This window comes from Anabrus simplex, chromosome 1 (genome assembly GCF_040414725.1).
Source record: "Anabrus simplex isolate iqAnaSimp1 chromosome 1, ASM4041472v1, whole genome shotgun sequence".
Taxonomy (NCBI): domain Eukaryota; kingdom Metazoa; phylum Arthropoda; class Insecta; order Orthoptera; family Tettigoniidae; genus Anabrus; species Anabrus simplex.
The window spans coordinates 553,615,516-553,632,633 of NC_090265.1; the positions used below are offsets into that span (position 1 = coordinate 553,615,516).

General features: G+C 39.5%; 1 protein-coding gene across 1 annotated transcript in view; it reads left to right on the forward strand.

The window, feature by feature from the left end:
* Positions 1 to 17,118, forward strand: part of LOC136877163 (neuroendocrine convertase 2) — a 579,705-nt gene that overhangs the window by 113,374 nt on the left and 449,213 nt on the right. The window contains exon 4 of the mRNA XM_068228426.1: positions 16,246 to 16,492. Within this exon, the coding sequence (XP_068084527.1) occupies positions 16,246 to 16,492 (247 nt within the window). The remainder of the gene's footprint in view (positions 1 to 16,245; positions 16,493 to 17,118) is intronic.

Sequence of the window (17,118 nt, forward strand, 5' to 3'; positions counted from 1 at the left end):
GAAATTTACTTTTAGAAAGTCTCATGATCCTGCAGGTCACTTAAACTAAAAAAAGAAAAAATTACCAAGTTAATTCCTCCGACCAAAGGCGACTAGCTATTAGTTAACCACTCCACAATGTAATTACGTGCGCCCTAAGAGGCCCGGGTTCGATTGCTGGTACTGTGAGAAATTGATGATTGGCAGAAGGGCAGATATGTTAAAAAGACACATGCATTTCACCTCCATTGGGGTTGTGCCTGAAAACAGATGCAATATCTCCGGACGAGGACACGAATTAACGTCAAGCATTTTCCAAATGTACTGATGAGTAATCCAATGCCATTTAATGTTCGACAAAGTGTAAAGTTGTCGGTAACGTTGAAAGTGCTACAACAACGTCTATTTCGCAAGCGTAATATTACTTGCAGAAGGGAAAAAAGGAACTTCGTCCACAGGAGATCAATGGATAGTTCACATTTGCTTGGAGAGAAAATAATCTGCTTATGGAAAAGAAGACTATCAAAAGGATACAGGAATTACTTCACAAAGTGGCCGTCGTTGGTACTCTCGTTTTTTAAAAAAAATCTCTTACCTTGCACAACGTACATCGACCACGAAAGTTCCTTCTGACCTTAGGCTGGCATGTTCGATCCTTGCTCAGTCCGGAGTAAACGAACTACTGCTGGTAAAATTTCCGGCATCTTGGCGTCTTCAAAAACCGCAAAAGTAGTTACCCGGATGTAAAAACAATGTCAATGTCATTGTCACTCTTTCTAAATCAAAAGCGAACTCCTTCGATGTGGTAAACCAATCAGAAAGGCCAGATTTGAAACTGAAAGAACTCATATCAGATCACCAGACTATCTTACTGAACGGTATCCGAGACCCAAGGACTTCGCTTTTGATGTAAATGGAGTGAAATTTTGTGATCAGCGGAGTGACGTTACTTCATTCGCTACGTTCCATGTCTAATTCGATTACCTTTGGCACTCTGACGACGACTACATTGTGAAACGTAACTCCTTTCTCCCATGGCTCATCTTCCTATCAGAAGGCAGGTGCTTTTCGCACCAAACAATGGAAAACTTTACGTCCGACTCCTTAGCTTAATGGTCAGCGCACTGGCCTTCAGTTCAGAGGGCCCCGAGCTTGATTCTCGGCCTGGTCGAGGATTTTAACTGGGTGAGGTTAATTGCCCTACTCGGAGACTGGATGTTTCTGTTCGTTTTAATACACGTCTCTTCATCTGCAAGGATCACTCAACACTTAGAACCACCACAGAGACACGTAAGAGATATTACATCCTTCCACATATGATTGGTGTCGAAAAGGGCACGCAGCCGTAAAACTGAGCCAATGCACAGTCATTACCTACCCCAATAAATATGGAAAACCGACAGGAACAAGGAGAAGAAGAAAATAAAGGAAAACTTTACCTCATGCTCCATTGGATGAGGCTTTCATTTAAAAACTAACATAGCACTTGCGAACTAGATGTTGTATGGTGCTCAGAATGCTATCAACAACATTACGCTTTTCTGCCCTTGAAGTGATAGGGATGAATAGCTCATATTGCAGAGTAACAACTGGTTTTCTGAGTTAAAATTGGCAGATTCCATCCCGGCTCAGTATGATAGTATCTGAAGCCTAATGTGGCTAGATTTAATGTCACGTAAAATCGACTCGGGCGGGACAAAATTATGGCACCTCAGCAGCTTCAAAATCCGTTAAAGTAATTGGTGCGACGTAAAACCGGTAACATTGTTATATGACCACGAAGAGGGTTATTATGAAGTGTTTACTGTGAAGCTAATATGACAACAAATCTTGAACTTTTCATGAGAGGGAATATTATCTGGCGGAGACAAGTCCGTTCGCACTGTAATCCATTTAACAGGAATATTCAGCCTGGTGAGATGACAAGCCGTTGTACAGCAGTGATAACAGGTGCCCGTGCACTGGAAAGGCTAGGAGTTAAACCGGCAACTTGTCCGTCTACCCCGTTAAGTGGTTATGCATATACTCCAGGCCTTTGAAATAGCCATACGAACAGTAAATGAATTGGTGTAGGCCTTTGGCTTTTGGTGCTGGGAGTGTCCGAGGACAAGTTCGGCTCACCAGATGTAGGTATTTCGATTTGACTCCCGTAGGTGACCTGCGCGTCGTGATGAGGATGAAATGACGACGAAGAGGACACATACACCCAGCGGAATTAACCAATTATGATTAAAATTCTCGACCCTGCCTGGATTCGAACCCGTGACCCCTGTGTCCAAAGGCCAGCACTCTAACCATTTAGCCATGGATCCGGACATATGAACAGTGTTTTGTCCCCACCAGATACTTTAAAAAATAGTATTATTTAAGAACCAAAACACCACATATTAGGACATATTCATTTTTATAAAACGTGTTCTTTAAACGCAAATACGTTAATTATATTACTAATTATTGAGATATGTCCTTGTATTTCGACAAGTTACGTTTTTTGCTTGTGATTATGAATATATATGATTTTTCTTAACTATTTTCTTCGCTGTTATCACTAGACATATTATCTTACTCATGTGCTTGATCCTGTTTTAATTGACATGTAGGAATGATGCTAATGTGATATAGTGATCTCCGGAAAATTCTGGTGCGGATCTTTCTAGCTGATGTGCATGGGTGACTTGCACGACCGAGAGAGAGAGAGAGAGAGAGAGAGAGAGAGAGAGAGAGAGAGAGAGAGAGAGAGAGTGCGTGCGTGCGTGCGTTTGCGAAGGAGGAGGAGAAGAAGAAGAAGAAGAAGAAGAAGATGATGATGATGATGATGATGATGATGATGATGATGATGATGATGATGATGATGATGATGATGTAGAGTGCATGTGAAACCAACAACAGCGTCGTACGCCCTCACTCCATATCAACATTGTTGAGGGGTCTTGAATTGAATTCAGACTTTTGCCACGCAATCTAGTGATTAGAAATTGTATGCCATCACCTCGCTTGCCCTGCCGGTCAACATTCTGATAGTGACATTTTTGAATCAATGGGAATCGATCCAGATAACCAGGATGTCAGACCATAAATTAATATCATGGCCACCAGGTGGAAAGAAATGATGGTACTGATTATACACGCATGGTTCTCACTGATATGTCAAGGTATGGTTAGCAAAACATTCTTAACAGGCAATACTTTTTTTTCACATGAAAAATACCAACATGCTTAATAGTTACGAATTGTACTGCATAAAAGACTGTTCGAAATGAGTGACAATCTTTATTCAGCAGGTAGAGGAACGAATTTACAATCGATTGTTGTAAAAACCGAAAAGTAGTTAATTTTTGTAGTTATGGTAATTCACACCAACCCCGCGGCCGCGTCAGTACTGAAGCTAAATAGCCGCTCGGATCGTGGGCGTATTGATCTGGTATCCATGTCACAGTAAATTATCAGACTAATACGAACTGAAAATTGCTCTCATAAATATTACTGTAATGTTGCTGATAAGCAGGACATACTCAATAAATCAGTCACTGATAAAGGTTTCCTGGGATGTATTTGGAGATAGCCGTTAGGGGACTGTTATGTTGAACGCTGTAAGTGGCATGTGTACATCAACTTGATAGTAATTAACATAATAATGGGACTTTGGAGTTTGGTCCCAGAGCACACCCTGCAGCTTCGTTTAAGGTGGGTTATAAATCGATGCTGTAGCTCTGCGATTATATTCAATGATTTCGGAACGTCCTGGATTTTCGGTTCTACCAAGAACTACTCATAAGATAGGATCATGCTGATTTTTTTTTTACTTTAGCCTGATTTACACAAAATTTAACGTATCAATTAAAATGGTCTAAATTAATAAACACTCAGAAAATGGTTTATATCGACATTAGGGAAACAGTAATATACAAAACTTGAGGCTTCAGAAACGTAGTGTTGGAGAAGAATTACAAAAACAAGTTGGATGGATAAGAAAACAAATGACCTTGTTTATTGAATACGGTAAAGGAAAACAAAATTCCTTGGACACGTACTGAGACATGACTTTCTTCTCCAAATCATCATTGAAGGTAAAGTAGTGGGAAAGAGATGCAGGGGACGAACAAGGATGTAATACATGAAGAACGCCGTCAGTGGCTCATATAGCAACATGAAGAGGCTAACAGGAGATCGTCAGATATGGCTATAGCGACAAGGCATTGCCTTTACTAGATGATGATTGATGATGATGATGATGATGACGATGATGATGATGATGATTTAAAAGTGGTCGTTTTGAAAATGCATCGGGCGAATTCATTTTTGTTCTCTGTTTTTGAACTTGGTTGTTACGGTTAGGGAGATCAATGGAATGAAAACCTGAAACCTGTTTTCAAGTCAGTGACCGGCTCAGGGATGGAACGAATGAAGCCCCCAATCTTGGGGCGAGGATAGGCTGTCGAAGCCTGTCGCACTCCTCTGGGGCAATGATTAATGACTGACAGTTTAAATGAAATGATAGTGGAGAGTGTTGCTGGAATGAAAGATGTCAGGGATATCCGGAGTACCCGGAGAAAAACCTGTCCCGCCTCCGCTTTGTCCAGCAAAAATCTCGCATGGAGTGACCGGGATTTAAACCACGGAACCCAGCGGTGAGAGGACGACGCACTGCCGTCTCAGCCCTTGGAGATCAATGGAATAATTCGTAGTATTATGTTTGTTATTTTTGAATATTATATTTTTAACAATAATTTGTTAATAAGTGGCATCCTATCTTGAGAAAGTTGATTTTCGCCTGCATTTATTGAAGGTGTTTTGGAAAGCAACCATTTTATAAATTGATAATAAATTATAAACAGCCAGTTGTAATAGTTAATTTCAGTGGTGGTAGTGGCGCCACGTAGTCATCCTTATCTTAATTGAAACAATGCTGTTTGAATAAATTATTTAACACTGACGGAATCAAAATATGATCTTCCGGGCAGCCACTGGTGGGATTCGAACCCACCATCTCCCGAACGCAAGCTCATACGCAACCTTAACCACACGGCCACGGTGCTTTGACTAGTAATATTCTTTGCACTATCAAAACCTGTGGGCGTTGTGGAAGGTGTTTCTCACTTAGCTACTGGTGCTGTAGTAACGTTATTTGATCGGCTGTGCGGGGTCGTTAGTTAGACACTCGTCTCCTATGCTCAAGGTTGTGGGAATGAATCTAGCCACGGTAGGTTATTATTAAGTATGCAGTACATTTAAGGGTACGTTAAAGAACACTATTTTCAGACAACATTTAGAGAGTTTGAACGTTTATCATGAATATCGGGTGAAGGAATATCGAATGTTTTTCTCCCGTTTTATAATTACTGTTATTTCATATTTGGCAAATGTTAGAAATAAAATGGAGTGAAAAATGAGAGATGCAGTAGCCGAGTGGCAACGTTATTTTTACCAAGGCGGTCGCGACCAGAATCCTGGCCACTGCTTGCGCGATCTTTGAAATAAAATGTCACATCTCTCTGGTTCGGATTCCACGTAAAACTGGAGGTTCCACGGGCAAGCTCATGAAATCAACAGACACTCTGAATGGTGTAATGTTTGGCTCATTCTCTGGGATCGAGCGAGTTGGCCGTGCGATCAGGGTCTCGTAAATGCGAGTTTGCATTCGTGGGATGGTGGGTTCAAATTTCACCGTTTGGAAATTTTGAATGTGATTTCAGTGGCCCATTTTCACACCAGGAAAATGCTTAATTAAGTCCATGGGCGCTGCCTTTCCCATCCGTACCTTCGATGTTTTAGTGTGACGTTCAGCCATTAGCAAAAAGCAAAAACAAAAAAAAACAATAAAAAACAAAAGAAGAAACAAAATTATCTGGGGTTTATTTTTGACAAACTAAGTCTATAGTAGATCAAGGATTCAGACCACTTTTGGACTGATGACTTAACATTAAAGTATTTCAACGTAGCCTACTGAGGCTCTTGCCTGCCGCTCCGAGCTCAAGTCCTCGTAGCTGTTTACTGACCCTTACCAGTCACTCTGATGTTCGTTTGTAACCGTGATCTTCGCACACGAGAGTGTGTTTTCAGTAGTGAACCTTGACTCAAAACAAATATTTGTGATACCGGCTTTAAGACTTTGGTTACTTAAACACCCTCCGATCAGATGTCGAAATATTACCATAAGGATAAACAATAAAATGTAAGTGCCTGCTTCACTGGTCAAATTTGTCCTCAAGTTAGTGTGTCAGAGTAGATTATATTATGATTTCTGTCATTTGTTTTCGTTTCTTTTCCGGTAATTGTGTATTATTTTGCATTAGGACACTCGGTACTCAGAAGTAGCTATTACTGCATGTCCTGCAACCTTCAACCTTCTTTTCTTTCTAATTTGAACAATGAAATGTATCCAGAACTGAGAACGTAATATCATGAACGATTGTAAATTCTAAATTCGTCACCATACATCGCGCGCATATTATATGCTCTCTGCAGTGGCGTGCGGTGAACACATTCGTTATCCCAGCTGTAAAAATGTTTTTTTTTTAAATGTAAGCAATCGTATCCCCACTACACCCTCTAAAGTCAACATTACCATTTTATAAGGCTGCATTTTTTGCAAATAGGTCTACCTGAGAAGGGTTTTTCAAGAATATTTTCAACCACACACTCGCACATATTACGGCAGTGACGACACCATCATAACTTAATTTATAGAAGATATTAAACAAAGTACTTAGTTTCACCGAGTGGCACTTCGTGGTAGTACAGTACACTCATGGTTTTCACAAACGTACACTGGGACTAACTGTTTGTTTTTAACTTTAAAGTCCTAACCTAAACTGAATAAGCAAAATGTAACTGGTATTTTACCGTCGCCGAAGTTTTATGGTTTCACTCGCTTACTGAGTGTACGTGCATCAACGACAAACGAGAGAAAATATTCGTCACGTCGTACAACACGTTATATTCATGAAGAATGGCACAGAACTCACGGAAACTTCATGTAAAATCCAATAGTAGCACTAAAACATTTCACTATATACCACCATCACAGACAATCAAATACAAAATTCTTTTATTTTGCGCTTAGCTGTGTGTTCATGCTGGGCAACCTAAATATTTTTCTGCAGCTATAGGAAAACATTCGCTACACGTGCTATCAATGAATTGTTCGTAAAACGTTATACATGCAGAAATCCAAGAATAAAATATATTCTTCTACATTACAATTGATTTCATAAACTGGCTTTTTTTTATTAGCAAGGCGATATGCAAGTGGCTATACTGTTAACGGGTTGACATTCTTCTTGTAGTCTCTAGTCTGTGGCGCTGAACACTTCGAGTGTCAAGTATTAAAACTAACATACCTTTCCCAAGCTAACTCGTCTGTCGCCGTAAATTGTTGTCGGGGAAGTTCCCACAACCCCGCCCCGCTCCCAGGAAAAGGATGCTTCAAGTGCATGTGTCAACCAAGTGACTTAAAATTTCGCTGGGGTAGCTCTTTCGCGTCGACAAGGAAATCGAGCTCGCTGGAGAACCGGAACTGCGGTAATACGAGTGGATTATCGAGACAGTTTTACTTGCCTTGGCTTAGATGTTCGCAACTTTTAACGTTTATAAAAAGCGTTCTAAGGAATAATAAAATAATGTTAATACAAAGTTATTTACCATAGCAGCGCTGGGGTAGATGGGGTTCAGTGCATGCCACTGGCTTTCTATTTCTTTCATCAGGACATGCTTTTTCATATTAGCCCATTCCTAATCTTCTGTGAACATACGTCCTCGGTAGCACACGAGCGATAAATGCGTCAAAATGGTCGTGCGCCTCGCGCGATTAATTTGCACAGCTTCGGCTTTTGTTGCGCTTAAAATATGGCAGTCCTGGCAACGTGAAGACTTAAACTTAAACCTGCACCACTCTGTGCGGTTGAATGTATCGGGAGTCTTTGTTCCGAACACGGAACACGTTGTAATGTCCATTCTGCAAAATAGAAAAAAAAAATAGCAATAGTCTCTACAAATTATTCATTTACATCTGTACCTGAGAACGTGATTAACATTCATCACCCACTAATCCTGAAAGAGAGAAGATAACAGCATTAAACGATGAAAAATAAATTTCCATATTTCGATATTTTTAAACGCTACTAAAATTGTAACCTGACTGTATTCCACATCTGAATGGTCACCCTCCTGGGAGGACGGACGATTAATCTCTATAAATAAAACTGTAGAGACGTGCGTCTGTACATTGACTATTTTGGCGAAATTTCCATCCAGTTATCCGTTTTAGATGTAATAATGACCGCCTGCATATATTTTAGCTTTGGTGCCTGTTTGTCTGAGTTCTTATAACTTGAAGACTACTGAATGTATTTCTACCAAACTTCATTTAGAATCCACCTGTCCTTGGGTAGGTTTTAGGGTCAGAATTGTTTCTAAATCCCTCAATTGACTGAGGGTTTATACGAAACCGAAACCGTGATTTTGCACTCCCACAAAACATACACAATCAAGCTTAATGGAAATCCACCTGCCTTAATGGAACTCAATCTCTAAACCTTTCTTCCTCATATGCATAAGTTCGATAGGAGGATTAATAAAGGATATATCATTAATGGACCGTTTTTCGTCTCATGTCTCACCGGACTTAACTCAAAAGCGAGTGCGTGTAAAGCGTATTTCTTATAACTTGAAAACTACTGGAGATATTTCAACCAAACTTCATATCCATCTGTCCAAAAGTAGGTTTTCAGGTCCTTACCATGTCAAATTCTCAGAATGTTCTGGGGGTTTATACAGTAGGGAACCGAAACCGTGATTTTACTGTCCCACAATATATACAAGACTGGAAATCGACCAAACTTGGGGAATTAATTTCTAAAGCATTCTTTCTCCTGTGCTTTTTTTCGATAGGACGATTAATCAGGGAGATATGAACGGTCAGTTTTGCAGGCCAATTTCAGTGGACATAACACAAAAGGTGTTGTGCGTGGAGCAGATTCCTTAACTATATAAATAAAATCTTAACAAGCGTATGGCTGTACATTTACTATTTTGGCGAAATTTTCGTACAGTTATCCGTTTCAGATGTATTATATATTTCTTAGCTGTAGTTTCCTGAAAGTCCTACTTTTTACCCCCACCCCTCACCCTCAAAGCAAGATTGCGACACAATCTGCCAGACGAGGTAGAATATTGAAATTCGGAAACATGTCTTAGCTTATAATTGACGGAAAGCTTTCAAGATCTTTAAATATTTTACTTTTACTTTCGAAAAATATCGAAATATTGAGGCATTTTTAATGTCGGTGCAGACCTTTGTTTCGAGGTATTTCGTGGCTACACGGTAAGTCGTATCACAAAACGGATGGCACAATCACGTTTCAATTTGGAAAGATCTACAACATTGGTCCTAGGATGTTTTGTCGTATCTCTATTTCTTATACGTTATATTCGTCTCTATTTCTCGATTGTACGCACATTTTGCATTTTTCACACGTATAATTCATAGTTTGAATCACTTATACGAAAGATAGAATCATCTAATTCTACACGAACTTTGGCCAACCCAGTATCCATATGTTAGCCAATGTAGCTGTCACATAAGTATCCAAAAGAAATGCACTGTTAGGAAAACCTTACCCACATGTCGCCCTATTCAACGTCTCCAACTCAACCTAAGCCATAAATAGACGAGATAGGAGAAAATATCATAAGACTAGTCGTTTAGACCGCTAAATGAGACGTCCTATGGTACAATCCGTTTGTCGATATGACGTATCGTTTAGCAACAGTTAATCTGTAAATGAAGGTTTGCAATATTGTAAACATGCATATACTCCGTATGTCGATCTATATAGATTCAATGAAGTTGATTTGTAACGATGTAGAAAGGGTGTGTCTGCCATTATAATTAATATTTTACAAGTCGATAGTGACTTTCAGCAGGAGGCCGTCTACTATTGTAATCATTAAAAAAATCAATCAAAAATCAAAATCTCTTTATTTGCAAATGAGGTGTTTACCTCGGTGGCAAATGGTACACTAAAATACATTATTGTCAAGCACTAAATATTAAATTAACAAGAGAATAAAATTTTCCTATAATACAATATTATATAATTTACGCTAACAATTTTTTCCATTAAACACACAGCTCATCCTTAATAAATTTACATTGTTTACAAAATTCTTCTTATAATATCTCCTGTACTACTTACAAATATAGTCATCTGATATACAGTATGTGGAATTACTTCAAATGATACTGTACAACTGGTATAAGATTAAAATTTACATTGCATTTCCTTTTTCTTTTCTTTACCCATTCTGGAACTTAAGTAGCATAACGACCTGCTGCGTCTTAACCAGAGCCCCTTTTACCACCACTTTTCAGAGTTCCTGAACGGCCTTCACAGCTACCGTAGCGGTCCCAGGCCCTCGAAGTCCCCACTGTACTTCACCCCTACGGGCAGTCCCCTACTTTTGCTGTCCAAACTCCTTAGACCAGGGGATGGAATTAATTTAATCACACACATTCTTTATTTACATTAACCTGCACTGGTCGAATGCCCTCTAACATTACATTTATTTTCTCTGTTGCTGCTTATTCTCTTTTTGAATATCTGTACAGATTTTGGAGAAGGATCAAACACTACCCCTGGTTAACAGTTCCACTCATTCACACCCTTCCCAATGAATGAAGATTTACCCCAATCGCTTCTGCTAAAATTCCTTCTAATTTTATATTTGTGGTCAGTCCTGCCGATATAATTATTTTCCAACTGAAGCCTCTCACGCATATCTCCCCATGCTGCTTCTCCTGTATAGGCTCTATATAAACCTATAAGTCTAGTTTTCTCCCTTCTCTTACTTAAAGTTTCCCACCCTAGTTTCTTTAACATTTCTGATACACTACTCTTTCTCCTGAAATCCACTGTTACAAATCTTGCTGCTTTCCTCTGCACACTATCTATTTATTTTATTAGGTATTCTTGGTGAGGATCCCAAACACTGTCTGCATATTCCAATAATGGACGAACCATACTTAAGTAACTTTTCTCTTTTAATTCTTTGTTGCATCCTTTAAGTAGCCTCATTATGACATGTAACGATCTGTATGCTTTCCCAACAATGTCACCCACATGACCCTTCCAGTGCAAATTACTTTCAAATCTTACACCTAAGTATTTGCACTTGCCATCTTTTGGGATAACTACCCCATCCAAAGTATATTCAAATTCAGTTTTGAAACTCCTGTTTGTAAATGTTGTAACAGTTGATTTGCCTCCATTAACCTTCATGTTATTCTCTTCAACCCATTGTTGGATACTCTCAAGGCCCCTTTGTTATTCTGAACAATCCTCAATGGTATTTATTCCCTATAAACAATTATGTCATCAACATACAATCTTATTTTTGATGTTATATTGTTCCCTAAATCATTTACGTATATTAAGAAAAGTAACGGACCGATTATACTACCCTGTGCAATTCCCTTCCAAACCTTCTCTTCCTGCGATACGTTAATTCCTACTTTGACTTTCTGAACCCTTGAATTTAGAAATGTTTTTACCCAACGTGTAACCCTTACGTCCAATCGTATTCCCTCCAATTTCTTTAATAATATTCCATGTTCCACTCTATCAAAGGCTTTGGAAAGATTTATGGCTATTCAATCTAACTGGCCTCCTGAATCCAATTGATCTGATATGTCTTGCTGAAATCCCACCATTTGTGCCTCACAAGGAAATTTCTTTCTAAATCCATACTGGCTCCTCATGAATTAATTTTTATCATCACATATCCCTCTGATGTACTTTGATATTAAACTCTCCAGTATTTTACAAACTATACTGGTCAGGCTGATTGGTCTGTAGTTCTCTGGTTTCCTTTTATCACCCTTTCCTTTATAAATTGGTATTATTATAGATTCCTTCCATTCCTTTGGTATTACACTACTATTTATGACATAGTCAAAGAGAACTCTTAAATAAGGCTCTATGTACCACCCCATTGTCTTTATCACCTCGCCAGTAATTTGATCACTTCCTGCTGCTTTTCCTTGCTGAAGCAGTTGGATTTCTCTGAAAATATCTTCATTTGTGAACGAGAAGCTTCTTGTTTCCCTCTGTGTCTGTCCCTCTGTAGCTTCTGTTTCGGTTTCCAACTCCTGACAATCATCTACTGAATCTCTAAATTCCCTACTAAAGAGGTTTGATTTCTCACTATCTGTTAAATAGTGTTCACCCCCTTCTCCCACCATTGTAGGAATTTGGATTCCTTTTCCTTTTTGATTCCTGATATATGAATACAGCTTTTTCCACTTCCCTTTGTGGTCATTACGCTCTTGAAGAATGCCATTCATATAATTCTCTTTTGCTTCCTTTTTTACTCTATTCAGTTCCCTCATTAGCTGTTTTCTACTTTCTCTACTCTCCCTACCTTCTTTGATTTTCCTGTTTACTATTCTACATTTTCTTTTTAATTTTCTTATTTCCCTTGTATAATAAACAGGGTCTGAGGTCATTTTACCCTTCTTAACAGGTACAAATCTCTTCTCTCCTTCCCAAAGGATTCCTTTGAATTTAGCCCAAAGTGTATCCACATTACTCCCTTCACTTATCCAACAACTGAATTGTGATTTAAGGTAAGTCCCAAATTCATCAACTTTAGTTTTCCTGTACAATTTCTTGTCTTGTGTGACCCTCTTATTAAGCCTTTTTGGTACCAGTCCTACATCCATTATTACAGCCTTATGGTCACCTATTCCTTCAATTACCTCAGTTTTATCAACAATTTCCCATGGTTTAACCGAGAATACATCTAGTAAGTTATTGAGACGAGTCGGTTCTTGTGCTACTTGTGTAAATCCTCCCTCCCAAATTAACTTATTTGCCAGTTTCTGTTCATGGCCTTCACTTGCAGCTCCATTCCATTCAACTCTCCGTATTGACATTGACTGGCGGTAGAAATGGGATCCTTCTCCAACTCATGTGTAACTGGCATTAGTAAGGAAGGACTAGCATTGTACTGGCAGAAATTAAGGGAGTATGCAATTTTGTTCAAAACTCCCGTAACCGATTGTGTTTAGGCGTAGGCAAGTGTGCCCGCCATTATAAACAAATTTACCAATCTAAAATGTGACTGGCATTAGGCATAGTTGCCTGCTGTTAATAATGGAAACTCACCATCTCGGTGTGATTGACATTAAGAAAAGGGGCCTGTCATTATAATGATAACACCACAACTCAATTTTGACTGGCAGTAGGTAAGGTGTCTGCCATTAAAATAAAATCTCCTGAACTGTAATCTGTATGTAAATAGGAAAGAGGGCCTGCTATTTTAACGAAAACTCCCCAAATTGATTGATACCACGCGGTAGGCAATGGGACCTGCCATTAAAATGAAGACTTCCCTACTCGATTGTGAATGGCAGTAGGCAAGTATGCCTGCCGTTATCATCATAACTCCGCAACTTGCACTTAACATTGGAAACAACGTATGGGAATCTCCCCCTGCTGTTTCTGGATGACGCTAAGAGACATGCAATTTAAAAAATCTTATTCTCTACATGTACTTAATTTATTTCGCTATCCGTATAAAATGTAGAATACCGTAGCGAAGCACGGGTACATTTACTAGTTTCCTTAAAAATCTCTCTCTCTAAAAAAACAACAAATGGCCCATTCTAGGTCACAATCTTCTTTTTTTAAACTGAAAAGAGTGAAAAAATGTGGCTGTATGCAAAGTGTTGGTCTTATAAAATATTTTTTAATCATCATAGGTGACCCATTGCGCTGAAAGAGACTTAAAGTTGGATTTTTGGATTTTTGAGAATTTTGTGTTCATAAAATTGGCATAAGATATAGAGAATTTGAAAAAAAAAAGTTGTGCTTCTAGGTGTAGTACTTCAGAAGATATTAATTATTGACTGTTGGTCTTAAGAAAACTGTATTTTGAGAATAAACGCAATTACGGCTTTCACTAATTGTCTTGCCTATTGTACAAAGTTTTCATGACATCGAGTGAGGAAGACTTGAACTGCTGCGTAACTTAGTTTATTAGGAAGACCAGAAGGTAACGCAAGACATACAATATTTACACCATAGACACTTTTGTTCAAGTCTGCTGTAAAATTTCCTTTAGCGACTTTGCGTTCCTTTCCGCACAACGGGTCACATATTAAGAGTGATTGCGAAAGCTGTGAACGCTGATTTTGCTTCATCAATCGAATTTCATCTCTAACACGCCTCCCGCTTATCCACGCTTGCCACAACTGATGGCATACTTTTCTCTCTCGCCGGTTCTTTCACGGAATATTGCTGTGTAGGGGGATAGGCTGAGTGTTTGTAAGACGTGGTCGCGCTCCCGCAGCGGGATAGCACGCGAGGGGCTTAAGTTTCGGCAACCGCTGTTGAAGTGTGTCCTTAGCAATACAATGTTTAGCCGGTATTGCGCAGGAGTCAGATCCGAACCTTGAGGTGTTTCTGTGTGTATAGCGAGAGCGTCTTTTCTGTGCATCCCTCGTCTACAGATGCCTGTGTGGATTAGGTTCGTGTAATGCATTTTAGATCCAAAGATTTCTGGTTCAAACCCAGCAGAGGTTGTTGGATTTTTGAAGGGAGGAAAAGTATAGATTCAATTCATCTGGCACTGTTAATTAACACTGAAACATACGTCAACTAAAAGAGATCCATTTCTCTACTCTTCGACAGAGTAAAACGTAATAGGCATGCCTTTAGACTAAACGGTATTAGATGAAAATTCCTGCTCACGGTGGCTGAGGCCATTAGGGAATGAAGTGTGTACTAGCATATTCATAACTTATAATCATTTAACTTGTTTTCTTTTCTAGCACATGACGCATATTACAACTTTATTTTTGCTAGGGGCTTTACGTCGCACCGACACAGATAGGTCTTATGGCGACGATGGGATAGGAAAGGCCTAGGAGTTGGAAGGAAGCGGCCGTGGCCTTAATTAAGGTACAGCCCCAGCATTTGCCTGGTGTGAAAATGGGAAACCACGGAAAACCATCTTCAGGGCTGCCGATAGTGGGATTCGAACCTACTATCTCCCGGATGCAAGCTCACAGCCGCGCGCCTCTACGCGCACGGCCAACTCGCCCGGTCATATTACAACTAGTAAACATATATGTGGGATTATATTTACTGAAAAGAGTGAATAAATGTGTCTGTATGCAAAGTGTTGGTCTTATAAAATATTTTTTAATCATCATTGCGCTGAAAGAAACTTAAAGTTGGATTTTTTATTTTCGGAATTTTTGTGTTTATAAAATTGGCATAAGATATAGAGAATTTGAAAAAAACTTCATGCTTCTAGGTGTATTACTTCAGAAGATATTAATTATTTACTGTTGCTCTTAAGAAAACTGTATTACATCTGTTACATCTCACATTTTTTTTTGTGATTTGAGGAAAATGATGATGCTCACTTCATTGAATGAAATACGTCAGTCAGAGTTAGAGTTTTATTTTATTTCAGGTCTTAAGAAACTTGTGTTTATATTAAAAATTGTTTAAGTAGTTGCCCTCAAAACAGTTATCATCCCCACCACCACATATGTTCACATTTAACTGTTATACAAGCCGGCAGTACAGTATGACATCTATCCAATAAGATATTCTCTAACTGTGTAAATGTACTGTATGCAGAGTGGTCGGAAACAACTGGAACCGGGTATATGAACGTTAAAGTGTTGGTCATACTGATAAATAATAGGAAAAAATAATTAGGTATCTCGCGCCCTTGTCATTTTACAGCTGCTGAAGTTAAGCCGAATTCATATGGGCTTTGCGAGGCGGTGTTGCTAAATCTGAACATGGTTTATGGCCGGTTTGAGAGCGCCAATAGAAGAAATAAACTTGTCCAGGGGAGGAACTTGAACAAGGACCTCCCTGCTGATAGGCACACTGCGGTAGCATTGGCTAAATCCCACGGTGTATTAGTGTTTGATACTTATTACTCGGCGTGGCTCTTAAGCTCGACCAAGCCACGTGCACATTTATCAACACAGCCTTGTAAAGCCTATATGAGTTCACCCGAGAAGTGATGTGATTGGCTAACTTTAGCAGCTGATGAAAAGACAATGGTACGAGATATCGACCCATCGGTATGACCAAGGCTCTAATGCTCATGTACTCGTTTCACGTTGTTCCCGAGCACCTGTTTATAAAATAATAATAGTCAGTCCTCACACCTATAGTGGAACATCTGCTTTGCGGTCTGTGGAATACTTGAAGGGAAAGTTCACTTCTTTGTTTGCAGGTACAATATGCAGTCCAACAGGCAGGTTTCAAGAGGGTCAAGAGAGGATATAAACCTTTAAAAGTGGAGAACTTAGTGCACCACATGAGGCCACAGCGAGACCCAACTGACCCATACTTCCCTTTTCAATGGTATCTCAAGAATACGGGTCAGAATGGAGGGAAAGCCAAACTTGATCTGAATGTGGAGGCTGCGTGGGCACAAGGCGTCACGGGCAAGAACGTGACGACGGCAATCATGGACGATGGTAAGTTCAATTGTGATGACATGGAGATATTGTTCTACCCCATGACAGGCCTTCAAATAACAGCTCATTTGTCTTCTTCCATCCTCTCCATTGCCTCGTAACATTATTGTATCCTCACATTATCTCCTGTCAGCTACCATCTCTGTCATCATCTTCTTATGTTTTACTTTATTTTTTTACAATTTGCTTTACGTCGCACTGACACAGATAGGTCTTATGGCGACGATCGGATGGAAAAGGGTTAGTAGTGGGAAGGAAATGACCATGGCCTTAACTAAGGTATAGCCCCTACATTTACCTGGTGTGAAAATGGGAAACTACGGAAAAACATCTGCAGGACTGCTGACAGTGTGGTTCGAACCCACTGTCTCCCGAATGCAAGCTCATAGCTACACGACCCAAACCGCACAGCCACTTGCTCCGTCATCGTCTTCATTTGTACACAATTCCTTTCAGAAATACCACCGACAAGAAGTCTCCCCATCCACTGTCACAGCCAATTTCTCGTTCTGATGACTCCTAATAATTTCATGCGTTCCCCAAAATGTTCCTACAGCTCCATCTCTCTTATCACTAACCAGGTTATTCCAACCTACTTTCATAAATCTTCGTCTGCTCCCAGATGT